Here is a 12,325-nt window from a genome sequence, read left to right as displayed (position 1 = left end):
CGGCAGCAGACACGTGGGGAAAGGCGGGGCCTGAGCGAGGGGCGGGCGCCAGGCGCCCCGGAGGCGGGGCTGGCCCGGCGCCGAGCTGAGCCGCCTGCGCTCTGGTTCTCTGCTGCCGCACCTCGGGACCTAAAATGGCGGCAGCCTCGGAGCCGTTCCAACCTTGGGGGTGCGAGGTCGCAAGAAAACTACAATTCCCAGCATGCAGAGCGTCACTAAGGCGGAGTCTCTACAGCCCTTTACTTCAGTTCCCACCATCCTGTGGGGTCCCGAGCTGCAGCAGATGTCCCGAGAGACTACATCTCCCAGCATGCAGTGTCTTAGATCGGCCTGCGGAGACTTCGCGGTTCGTCCTTGGCGAAAGCTGGTCACCCACCTTCAAGCTCACTGCGCTGATTCTGGTGCTGTTAATTTATGTCTCGTTGAACCTGATGAAGCCGACAGAGTGTGACAAAAAGACCAAAATCATGACCCTAAGTTTTTCAGTCCCTCCCTCGCTTTTTATTTTTGCAAGGGAGAGGTGAGGAAATTGAGGAAGGTAGGATCTTGGTGTAGGATTGGAAGCAACATGCGTTCAGTTAAACCGCAATGTAGATTTTTAAAAACTATGCTGCAGAGTGCGAGATACAGCATTCGTGGATTAGCACAACCTGGACGCACAAGGTGCTTGTGCATGCATTCAACAAGTACTTGTGGTGTGTGCCTCATACGCTAGGCATCTCCCTTCGCTGTAGAGGATGTTAAGGGAACAAAGTATCAGTCTGTGTGCTTTAAAGAACATTAAAGGAGAGATTGAGAGTAATCTTGGATTGCTGCATGAAGAAGGGCTATGTGATGAGTTTTAAAATTAGATCTGAATAAAGGAAAGCTCTGCAAGTATCAGAAGGACAAATGTTCTGATCAAAGAGAAATGCAAAGAGCTGAGGCATGAAGGATTTTTGGTATTCAAGGAAACAAAAAGACTACTATGACTTGAAATGTACTTTCCAGCTGGACCCTCTCCCCTTGGAGATTTTAGAAATCCTATGACCACATCATACAAGTTTGCATTAGTCATGAATGACAGGGCATACGTCGTCAAGTCTTCACCTATATCCCACTGACATCCAACCAACTGTGAAACGTGAAGGTCCCTAGACTGTCCTGCTCTAGCCATGCCCGGCCATCCAGATGAACCACCCAACCAACCCACAGAACGTGATAAACTCTGTTTTAAATCACAAAGTTTTGTGGTTGTCAAGAACTGTTCCGGAACTAAGTGCTAGAAGGCGGCTTAGATTCTGATAGTGGTGGAGACTAATCAAGTTGGAATTGAAATATTTTGGAGGCAGAGTTGATAGCGCTTGCATTTAGGTTGAATGTTGAATTTGATAGAGGAGATTTAATAATAACTTCTAGATTTTTGATGTGGGCCTCTGGCTGGATAGTGGTGCCATTTAACATTAAACATGGTGGGGAGAGGGAAATCGGGAGGAATGGTTTGATGATTTTATGTTAGAGATGCCTTGTATGCATCCATGACATGTAGACATTTGAATAAACAAACTCTAGTCATAGCTATTAAATAGGCTAAAATAGATATTAATAAAAATAGACTTAAGCTTTGGAACTGGTTGGATGACCTAAGAAAATGTGTAATTAAAAAGAAAAGAGGCCAAGGACAAAGTTCTAGTGTCTTTCACCCTTTAGTGGTCAAAGATGAAAGAGGAATGATAGAGTTAGGAGGGAAATGAGAATATGGTAACACAAAAGTCACAAGACTGTTGGATTCAGTGGTATAGAGATTACCGGTCATCTGATTGAGCAGTCTCGTGGAGGAGTGGTTTTTAAAGAGCTGCTAGGGAGAAGCTGCTAGGGAGAAGGAAATTAAGATGAAGAAATGGAAATAACTTCTAAGTTTGGGGCAACAGCTGGGTAGGGTAGTGTAGTCCAGGGAGAGCATTTTAAAGCTTGGAGATATTTGTGCATAATGGTATGCAGAGAGAGAAATTGATTACATATGGAACAAAGGGGAGATTTTCAAAGTCAAAGGAAGAGGAGGGCTCCAGTGTACAGGCCTTGGGTTTGAGGGATGCTTCATCAATAATGACAGCATAATAGGGACATGCAGGTGCATAGTGATGACACAGAAGGCAAGAGAGACAGAGATAGCAATTCAGGAGCGCTAGAGCGTGGGAAATGGGGGTTTTCTTTTCTAATTTTCTTGAGTATTCCTAATGAATCGTTAGACAAGATAAGAGTGAGAAGTGAGGAAAGTGGTATGAGTTTAAATAGGACTGAGCTATAATAACAGAGATCATCCATTGTTCAATCATTGAACTAGTATTAAATGAGTAATTTTTATGTGTCACTCACTGTGTATCACTAGTTCAACCCTCAAAAATGGACAGGGTATCTGTTCTCAAGAAGCTGACAACCCAGCAAAAGGCAGAATATATATATATATATATATATATATATATATATATATATATATGAAATCAATTTATAATTTAAATCAGACAACAGTAATAGAGCCTACCAGGAAGATTTATTTGAGGTGGTTGTCAGGAGAGAGATTAACTTAGAATTAAAACCTACAGCACCAGATGCCTCATTTTTAATATAACTTTTACATTTCATATACAAATCTTCCGCTAGAAAAACTTCAGAAATCTGCTTCAGACAAGTTATTTAAGTCCACGTACTTTTTATTAGATCCTTTATATGCACAGTAACTATAGCCATATATAATGTTTCATATAAACGGTTTTATACAGAATAGTGTTTGACATCTATATGTTTTCAATTTTTTTTTTTTTGTCTTTTGTTTTTTGAGATGGGGTCTCGCTGTGCAGTTCAGGCTGGCCTTGAGCTCACTTTGTAGCCCTGACTGGTCTTGAACTCACAACGATCCTCCCACCTCAGCCTCCTGAGTGCTGGGATTACAGGCATGAGCCACCACGCCCGGCTTGTTTTCAAGTTTTTTAGGGAGGATTAAAATAACCAAACTTAGTTTATTCTTTAAAATGTTATATGAGCACATAGAATATCTATCTTTAAAATGAACATACAAACACATTAGGGATCAATTTAACAGCAATAATGAAACTGTTTCTATTTGGAAGCAATTTAAGAATGCTTTTGAAATCTTGGATTTGATAATAGTATGAGCTTATAATTAGCATTCATACTCAATATGACATACATATATGCCTAATATTTCTTTTGTTTTCTTTTAATTGTATGATATGGTTTATAAATATTTTTCTTATACAGCTTCATATACTGGAAGTAGCTCAAAACCAGAATGCTGATGAACAGCAGCAGCATGACGAAGACGATAGCAGAGACCAGGTAGCTGCTTGGTCTGAAACAAGAACATCGAAAGTCATCAGCAGTTATTATTCTCACTTTGGTTCTTAATTTCTTTAGCCAAACAATTTTTGAACAACTGGTTACTATATCTTTGGCACCAATCAGAGACTAATAAGGCACGATGTCTATGGTAAGGTCTCTGAGGCTGACCAGGGTGAGAAGGAAGCGTGCTCTGGGAGCTGTGCATCACAGGGGGTGCCATGCCACACAGAGGACACTGAGTGTGGACAGCAGTTAGATAAAAATGTCCGGGACTAGAGGAAGCAGCTAAGGCAGAACAGTGTTGTAGGCAGCTGCAAGGCAATAGAAGCCCAGAGATGTTTAAAAATCTCTCCTGGATGTTCTGGAACTCAAACTAGTTCATCTGACTAGGACACCAGTACCAGCCAGGCAGAGTGATTAGAGATGAGGAGTGATTCGGTGGGCAGAGAAGCTCAGGGTGCTGTTCAGTGGGAGAGCTCCTGCCTAGCATCGGTGAGGCCCTGGGCTGGATCTCCAGCACCGCCACAAACAAGCAAGCATAAGGCTAAGTGGACAGGGGCCAGTCTGCACCAAGCTAGAGCACGGATTTTACCAAAAAACCAGGGCGTTTCAGATATGTAATGTAGGACTGACATTTTGGATGATTCCAGTGGTAATGTAAACAGTCAATAAAAGGAAAGCTTGAATATGAAGGCTGAAAACCCAGCTGTAAGGTACTTGTAAGAATCTAGGTAAATGATGACTAAATCAGTGGCTGAAGAAGTGGAGAGAAATGGATACATCTAAGATATGTTCAGCAGTTAGGTTGGATTGGCTTTGGCGATGGTTGAGATGTGGGATTTGAGAAATAAGGAGGAATGACAGCTGTTACCTAGGTTTTGGAGATAGGTCACTGGGACACCAATATCATCATTTACCACTGATGGAGGAAATTCAGAGGGGAGAATACTCCTCTGCTGCCTTCTTCTCTTCCTCCCCACCCCAGAGATGGGATCTCTGTTGCTCAGACTGGCCTTGAACTCCTGGCTTGGACTTCAGGTATATGGTACCACACCTGGTTTGGAGCAGTATTTGTGCGTGCGTGTGCGTGCGTGTGTGTGTGTGTGTGTGTGTGTGTACAGCACTTAGATGGCACTCTCAGCTGAGTGTCAGACATCCACCTCTTCATTCAGGACTCTACATGGGTGCCTCCCCTGGGAGACAGTTTTATTCCTGGGCCGGCCACTGTGCTGCTGTTGTTTGTTTATTGTCCTAGTATTGGATGTTAATTTCAATTCTCCTTTGGACTCTAATTATTTGTTGAAATACTACAGTTTTTCAAGTCACATTAGCCTGATTTTTCTCTCCTATTGCCACAAACATGATCCAGCTTCAGTGCATGGCTTCCTTCTTTTGAACTTAAATAGCATAACTGTCTAATATCTGTTAAACACAGCACAAGGTGCAAGCAATAAAATGATGAATAAAAACAGGTACATCCTTAAGAAGTTTATATTTCAGTGGGGATATAATAAACAAATGATGATAAAATAAACCTAAACCTGTACATTTCGATAAGAAGGAGAGCTATGCAATGCAACAAAAACATTATAGCAGGATTTAACCTGCTGAATGGGAACAAGAAATGCTTTCATGAGGAAAAGATAATTATTCTAATAGCTGAACAATAAACAGAAGTAAAGTTGGTAAAGTTAAGTATTAAAGAGAAAAACAATCTAGGTAAATAAGTCGCATGTAGAAATATCCTGCTGCGGGACAGAGTATATACCTGACTGGGGACTGAAGAAGGTTGGTGGGTCTGGAGCTGAGGAAGTTGTGGGAGACATGACCCCAGATGAGAAGTAGGTAGATGCTAGATCTAAGGCCTTCTAGGCCACGTTAAGGAATTTTACTTTTATGGAAAGAAACTTACAATTAGGGTATGGAAAATACTACTCTGGCCCTTGGGAGGAGAATGAAGTAGAAAAAAGTAGGCGTGGAAGCAGGGAGTTCAGCTAGAAGTGTAGGGAGTGGCTGAAGCTGGAGATTGATCACACACGTGGGACCAAAGCAAGGCCTGCCCTGAGAACACAGAGAGCCCCAAACAAGTCACCTAAACAAGCTGTTAAAGCTCCAGGAAGGCCAGGGACCCAGGCCAGCCAGGCAAACAAGTTGCTGGGCAGTGAGCTTGAAATTGACATCATCTTCCAGAGTGTATAAATAAAAATGCTACAGTGGTTGAGCGATCCCTTTTCTCCCATCAGGAGAGAGGGCTTCACCTGACCTCAGCTTTCCCCTTTTCTCTATTTTCCCATCCTCTTACTGTCCTTCTCCCCGTGGGAACATCTAGAACTGTGCGGGTCATGGCAAATGGTGGCTGAACAGGGACCAGGATAAGAAGAAATAGTGGGTGAGAGTACATGTTTTGTTGTGTGTGCAGAAAGGGAGAAGTGCTTAGGTAATGGTCAGTATTCATCACCAGAGTGAATTGATATTGACACCATTAGGTATTGTATTTGGGGCAAAAAACAGGTTCACTGGGCCAAAAAATGGGCTCACTAAGGCCAAAGAGAGACTTAGGCTTAAAAGAAGCCAAATGAAGAAATAGAGTTAGAGGAAATCAAAAGACAAGAAACAAAAGGGAAAAAACAGAGTTACATGTTTCAGCTTCAGGGATGGGGAGCATTTTGCCAAAAGTTGCTCTGCTGCACCTGTAGGAATAACACAGCCACTGTCTGTCCCTTCAACAAAACCTTCAACTATCTGTCTAAAGTATAGACATCACTATCATTGGGCCATTAAGTATAGATTCAAACTGATGCGGAACGCCTTCGTGTTCCAGAAAAAGTTCCAGTGGGGCCTGCAACAGCCCTGCCAAAGAGAAGAGTGCTACAGCTTAGACAGCTTCCCTGAGATGGCCTGGCCCTGCTTGACACGACAGGCTCCTCGTGGTTGGAGGTAGTGTGATCCTGATTTGAGGTTTGCTAGTTTTTGTTTATAAAATACTATCACAAAAGACAATTGCAAATAAACAATACAACAGTAACTAATATGTAAGACTTGTAAAAACTCATCATTTGGCTTTCACAAGCTGGTAATAGGCTGGCCCCAGCACATCACTGGTCTCACCATGGCTTTGTAGTAAGTCTTGATAGCTGGTAAATTCTCAAACTCTGTTGTTTTTCAAAATTGTTTACTTCAGGGGTACTTGTTTCAAATTCATGATCAATGTAACTCCACGTTTACTTACATCTTATTTTTGCTTTTTTATGTCAATTTTTAGTTTCCAATACACGTCCATTACATAGCTTGCTAAATTTCTTGAGTTTGTTTGTTTCCAGAAGAAGGAATTACAAATTTACATACTTGGAGGAAATGGGAAAGCAGCTTGGAGCAAGTGGAATAAAATAATCCAGCACAAATCTATCTGGACCTCTGTAGACTTTAAAAGAATTATTTAACAGGTAGAAACTGCTGCTTTTGCTCCTTTGGCCACATCTCACAGCCCCTCCCCACCAGGGGCAGAACCGAAGAGTTCCGCCAGCCTGGAGTTTAGCCCAGACAAAAAAAGATGGAGAAATAATGTTGCTTTTTTCAGATGCAAGGGCAAAATGTTATGTTCTAATGTAATATAATGTTGATAGACATAATGCTGATTCTTCAGTATTGTTAAATGTGTTAAAATGTTCAAGTTGTGAAATGTTAAGAATCAGCATGTCTTTATAGTTGGAAACAATGTGTCTGGGGCTTGGGATTTAGCTCAATGGCATAAGCACCTACCTGGCAAGTGCAAGGTCCTGAGTTTGACTCCCTGTAGAAGAAAATAAAGCAGTGTGTCTGGTTGCCAAGTTGACAGTGGTGGATTGGAATGGTTGATACATTGTGTCAACTTGAAGTTTAGAAGCTGGCTTGAGTGACATGGTGGGCCAGGCCAGGTTCCTCACTTTGTAAACATCCTTATACTGAGCAGGAGGAGGGTACAGAAATGGTGTGCATGCTGTACTCACCCTGGGGGGTAGCCTGCTTATGATGTAGGGAAAAAAGGAGGCTTATACTTCCCCTCCTTCGCTCTTGCTATCTTTGCTGTCTTCCAGTGCCATGAACTGTTGTTACTCCCTCAGACACTGTTAACAGGCTTCTGCTTCCCATCCACCAAAATGCTTCTGCCTTATGCAAACAGTTCCATTTAACCCAAAAGCAGGCTCAACAAATTGTTAACAGTGTTCCTCATACGTGATAAAGGCTAAAAACTGCTAAACTTGCTCTGAATTTAATTACATAAAAAAAGGGGAATTTTACCTACAAAATTTGTACCCACAAAAGACTTCACTTGGCAGTATGTACCATTAAGTTTGTAAATTCTACGAAGGATGGAACTACAGCAGCAGTGAGACAATTCAATCTGGTAAAAGGAGGAAGTGAGGAAGGGCCCTTCAGAGAGATCTTCATCATAGACAATGGAAGGGCCCCAGCCCAGTGCTAATTTGGGCCACGGGTATGCTTGAGTCTTTCCAGAGAATGCTGAATGACCTATATGGGTGCTAGAGTGTGCTGTCCTAATGTATTACCGAGTCAGTCCCAGAGAGAAAGAGATGATGCCACCTCTCAAGAAGCAGATGCTCAGTCCTATGCCAGTGATGCTCTGAAGACTGCTCTACAACTGATAAATAAGGATGAGTCTAGACCAGACCTGGAGCTAAGTGGAGGAAATTGATCCAGAATGCCCAAGAGAAGGTAACCAAAATCAAAAATCAAGGATCTGAATAGGTGATTCGATTTGGCTAAAAATGTATCTGCTTGCACTCTGATTTTGTAAGATGTTTGTAAGTCCACCTGTGTATCTGTCTGTCTGTTGGTTCAGTCTGTTGCTGGGACCTGCTGAGCTAGTGACTGTTCACACATGTAAAAAGCACAAGTGCCTGCACAGGAGTGCCCCAAGGAAACTGGGTACCCGAGAAATGCCCTGAGGGCATGGAGTGCTGGAGGTGAACAGATGTTCCAGCCCTGAGCACATAGCGGCATAAGAAACGAGTTAGTTAAGGGGCATGAAATAGCCCCCAGGAGCTCAGAGAGCTGTTGTGGACACCAACAAGCTGTGTGCTTGTTTGTCCATTTATCCAATAAGGTAACAGCTGTCTTTATTTGAGCTAAACAATTTTTTCTCTTTTCCTTTTGTGTTTTTAGACCATTTGTTCATAATTAACTTTGGGTTATACATTTAAAAAGCATGCTTCCACCTGGGTTGCCAGCTGGTCAAAATGATGCTAAAATTGGTTGTGTAAATGCAACGTATATTGTTGTTTGTCATAATTTGAGAGTCTCTCATTGTTCAAAAATAATGTGTCACATGTTGTGATTGGGTTTTATAAGTCAGAAACAAAACTGTCAAGATATTAAACAAAAATCCCTTAGGGTGGTGGGGAGGTTGTTGGACAGGACTCCAGCTGATGGGGCACTGCCTGAAATAACTTTAACCAACTCTTGTTTGTTAATGGGAGGCCCCAGTGATCCCTATAGCTTTGTGAGAAATATACCAGTCATTGTTACTAAAAGTATATTATAGTGAGATGTTTACATGGGCCATCATCCAAAGGATGCTTTGATACAAAGGTTTTCATAATAGGATGTACACCCCACTAAAGGTCAGCAAGTTAGGTAAAAACTTCTTATGTATTAGATAGGGATGATTGATTAAAAGGGATATTTATGTCAAAATGAAAATTCAAAGCCAGGTGTGGTGGTACACGCCTGTAATGCCAGCACTCAGGAGCCTGAGGCAGGAGGATCCTTGCAAGTTTGAGACCAGCCTGGACTACAAAGTGGGCTCAACATCATCCTTACCTGCATAACAAGATCCTGTCTCACAAAAACAAGAAAGAAAAAAAAAAAAGGAAAAGAAAAAAGAAAATTCAAGTGTGTTACAAAATGTCATCATGATTGTCATACTATGTTTTGATTTCTAATTTTCTGTGGATAATGTGTAACTGTTTGTTACTATACTACATGTATTCAAATGTTAAAATATCCATGGTTATTAAACAATAATGGTTCTGTTTTGTACTCTAAGGTCCTTAATATCTATATAAGACAGTAATATTTGGCTTACTGTTGTTACTGTACTGTACTGTTATAAATCTTTTCTTCTGGATGCTCAACAACTGAAGTTTTGAGACCAAAAACCAAAAAGATAGAGGGGCTAAAGGGATAACCAATATTTTGGCCCCAACTCTTCAAGGTCGGTGAGGATCCAGGACATAAGAGAACCTCTGCTGTGGCATCCCATAACTCAGTGAGTCCCTGATCTTCTGACTCAGGAGATTGTGGGACCACAGAGGGAAGTGATCAAAGGTATGTGGTGTGCCTAAGGAGAGTCACCAAGAGAGAAAAAAATCTCCCAAGCTTTAATAGGAAGCAACTTGGTCAAGCAATGGCTATAACTCATCCAGATGGCTGACACTGATGTAAGTGCTAAAAGGTGCTGTGCATGATTCCAAGGCAATTCCTGAGCAGATTTAACTGACTTCGATAGATAGCAAGAGCTTAAGTATAATTATTATAGGTCTCACTTTAACTTGGTCTGGGGCATCAAAAGAAAGTCACAACCACAAAATGTGTAAAACAATGCTATAGTAATATGTTAGGCACACAAAACTCATATCATTAACACCTTCTTACAGCTACACTGATAGCTGTCTACTGTTATGGATTATACAGGGTTACATATCAGAATTCAGGAACTTAAAATCCTTGGACTGCACTTAAAATGAAAAAGATTCAAGAATGAAAAGACCTTCTACAGAGTTCTTCAGATACAACTCCTCCAACTGACCACCCATCACTTGCAACTACAAAACAAAAAAAAAAGGAGAGATACAGGGAGCAGCTGAAACTGGAGAGTGATCACACACAAGACCAAAGCAAGGCCTGCCCTGAGAACACAGAGAGCCCCAAACAAGCCACCTAAACAAGCTTCTCCAACTCCAAGAAGGCAAGGGGCCCAGGCCAGCCAGGCAAACCAGTTGCTAGACAGCGAGCTTGAAATCGACGTCATCTTCCAGAGTGTATAAATAAAAGTGCTACAGTGGTTGAGGGGTCTTTTTTCTCCCATCAAGAGAGAGGGCTCCACCTGACCTCAGCTTTCATCTCTTGTCTCTGCTTCCCCATCCTGTTACATTCTTCCCCCTGGGAACATGTAGAGCTGCATGGGTCTTGGCATAGGACTCTAAGACAGTGGTAGTTTGGCTAAGAGCAATGGTGATGGAGTTAATGAGAAGTGGACCCATTCAAGGGAGAGTGGACCCGTTCTCTCACAGGACAGGAAATTCAGGAGAGCCGTAGTGGTTGGGTTAGAGGTCATGGGTCTCCAGTCCCTGCTCGCGAAAGGGGCTCTCTTACTGGAAGACACCCACCACCAGCTAACACGCCTGGCTCTGGGATGGCCTGTGGGATGAGCGGAGGCCAATCTTTGGCCTCTAACCTAGTGGACCATTCCCTCTCAGGCACTCTGCATGTGCCCTGGCTGATGGCTCGAGCTACTGATGAGGACCTCCTCACTCAGTCTTTCTCCTCTCCTTCCTCCTCACCTGGGTGGATACCACTGTCTGTACTCGCATTAACCATGCCAACGCAATAAAGAAGAAAAGTTCCTGCAGTACATTAAACATGATTCCTGAAGTAACCTTAGAAACAACTCTTTGCTTATTTCACTTGCAGATTGTTTGTACCATTAATTTTCCATTAGCATAAAAAATCAAGCCATTAGTAATATTTAAAGCGGGTCATGAATAACTTGTCTTCTACTTTATTTTTTGGTTCTGGCATTGAACTCAGAGACACACATACTAAGCATGTGCTCTACCACTGAGCTACACCTCTAGCCCATATTTTCTACTTTCATTTTCATTTAACATTTTACAAAAAAAAAAAAAAAAGCAGAGCAAATAAGAAACACCCCCAAGTATCAGGCCCAGGACAGGGAAGCAAAATCATTTGAGGTCCTAACTATAGTCTTTTTGTCATTGTTAATAGAGACATGAGAAGGATTGATTAGAGGGAGTTATAAGACGCACTCAAGAATGGAGTGCAGGAGCTCAGAGAAATGAGGTGCCCCTATTTTTGGTCTTCAGACCTTTAGTGTGTTCTCCAAGGTAATAAGAAGTGAGTCCAAGGAAAGATCTATACTGTTGTTCCTAGTCAAATCAGAATGATTTCATAGAAAGCAAGAAACAAATCTATATATAGGCTTTCATAAAAGTCACTGAATTTGCAACAAACACTTCATGTGAATTTTATTTTTTATTTTTGGGACTGGGTATCGAACTCATGACCACATGCTTACAAGGCAGGTGCTTTTGCCGCTGAGCTAAATCCCCTTCATGTGAGTTTTAAATCTAGCTTTGTTTTGTTCTGAGGGTTCATTTAAATTCCATGTCGTATAGTAATATTTTATATAACAGGATTTTTACATCGGGAATCTCACAAAGCAACTGTAAAGTCTTTGTTTTTGGAAGACCCTGGGGTGTGTTTCCTGTTTAGCTGCTGTTCATATCTTTTAAAAATTCTCTCATTAATGCCCCATTAGGTATTTCTCATTACCTGGGAATCACTCCAGAGATCTCTATAGCAAATATAGCTGTTAGGTTACAGAAACTGCAAATTAGAAAAAATAATATTAAAGGTTAAAGTAAATATATTTAAAACATCTTCCACATTGCTATGGTAACAATCAGATACAATATAATCTCAGGGTGTCATTTTATTGACAAGAGATAGAATACATGCATTTATTTATTATCATTTATGTATAGAAGATTTTTCTATACATAAATTTTAGGCTCCTGTGAGATACCTTATAGATGAGGGTAACAGTGTAATCACACTGTCCTCACAGTAACTTGTTTTTTTTCTAAATTTTAAAAAAATTTTAGAAGTTTTTTTGTCTTTTTGAGACAGGATTTCACTAGGTAGTTCAGGCTGGCCTTAAACTCGCCCAGGCTGGCCTTGAACT

General features: G+C 41.4%; 1 protein-coding gene across 1 annotated transcript in view; it reads right to left on the bottom strand.

Moving 5' to 3' along the window:
- Positions 1–2,683: 2,683 nt before the first annotated feature.
- Positions 2,684–12,325, bottom strand: part of Catspere (catsper channel auxiliary subunit epsilon) — a 92,914-nt gene continuing 83,272 nt past the window's right edge. The window contains exons 14-15 of the mRNA XM_013157281.2: positions 11,914–11,967; positions 2,684–3,349 (exon numbers count right to left, since the gene is read on the bottom strand). Coding sequence (XP_013012735.2) covers positions 3,196–3,349; positions 11,914–11,967 — 208 coding nt within the window. The 3' untranslated portion in view covers positions 2,684–3,195. The remainder of the gene's footprint in view (positions 3,350–11,913; positions 11,968–12,325) is intronic.

The sequence above is a fragment of the Cavia porcellus genome, unplaced genomic scaffold (genome assembly GCF_034190915.1).
Source record: "Cavia porcellus strain 051 isolate PalLab524CR breed Dunkin Hartley unplaced genomic scaffold, mCavPor4.1 scaffold_26, whole genome shotgun sequence".
Lineage (NCBI taxonomy): Eukaryota > Metazoa > Chordata > Mammalia > Rodentia > Caviidae > Cavia > Cavia porcellus.
This window is presented reverse-complemented; position numbering and strand designations above follow the sequence as displayed.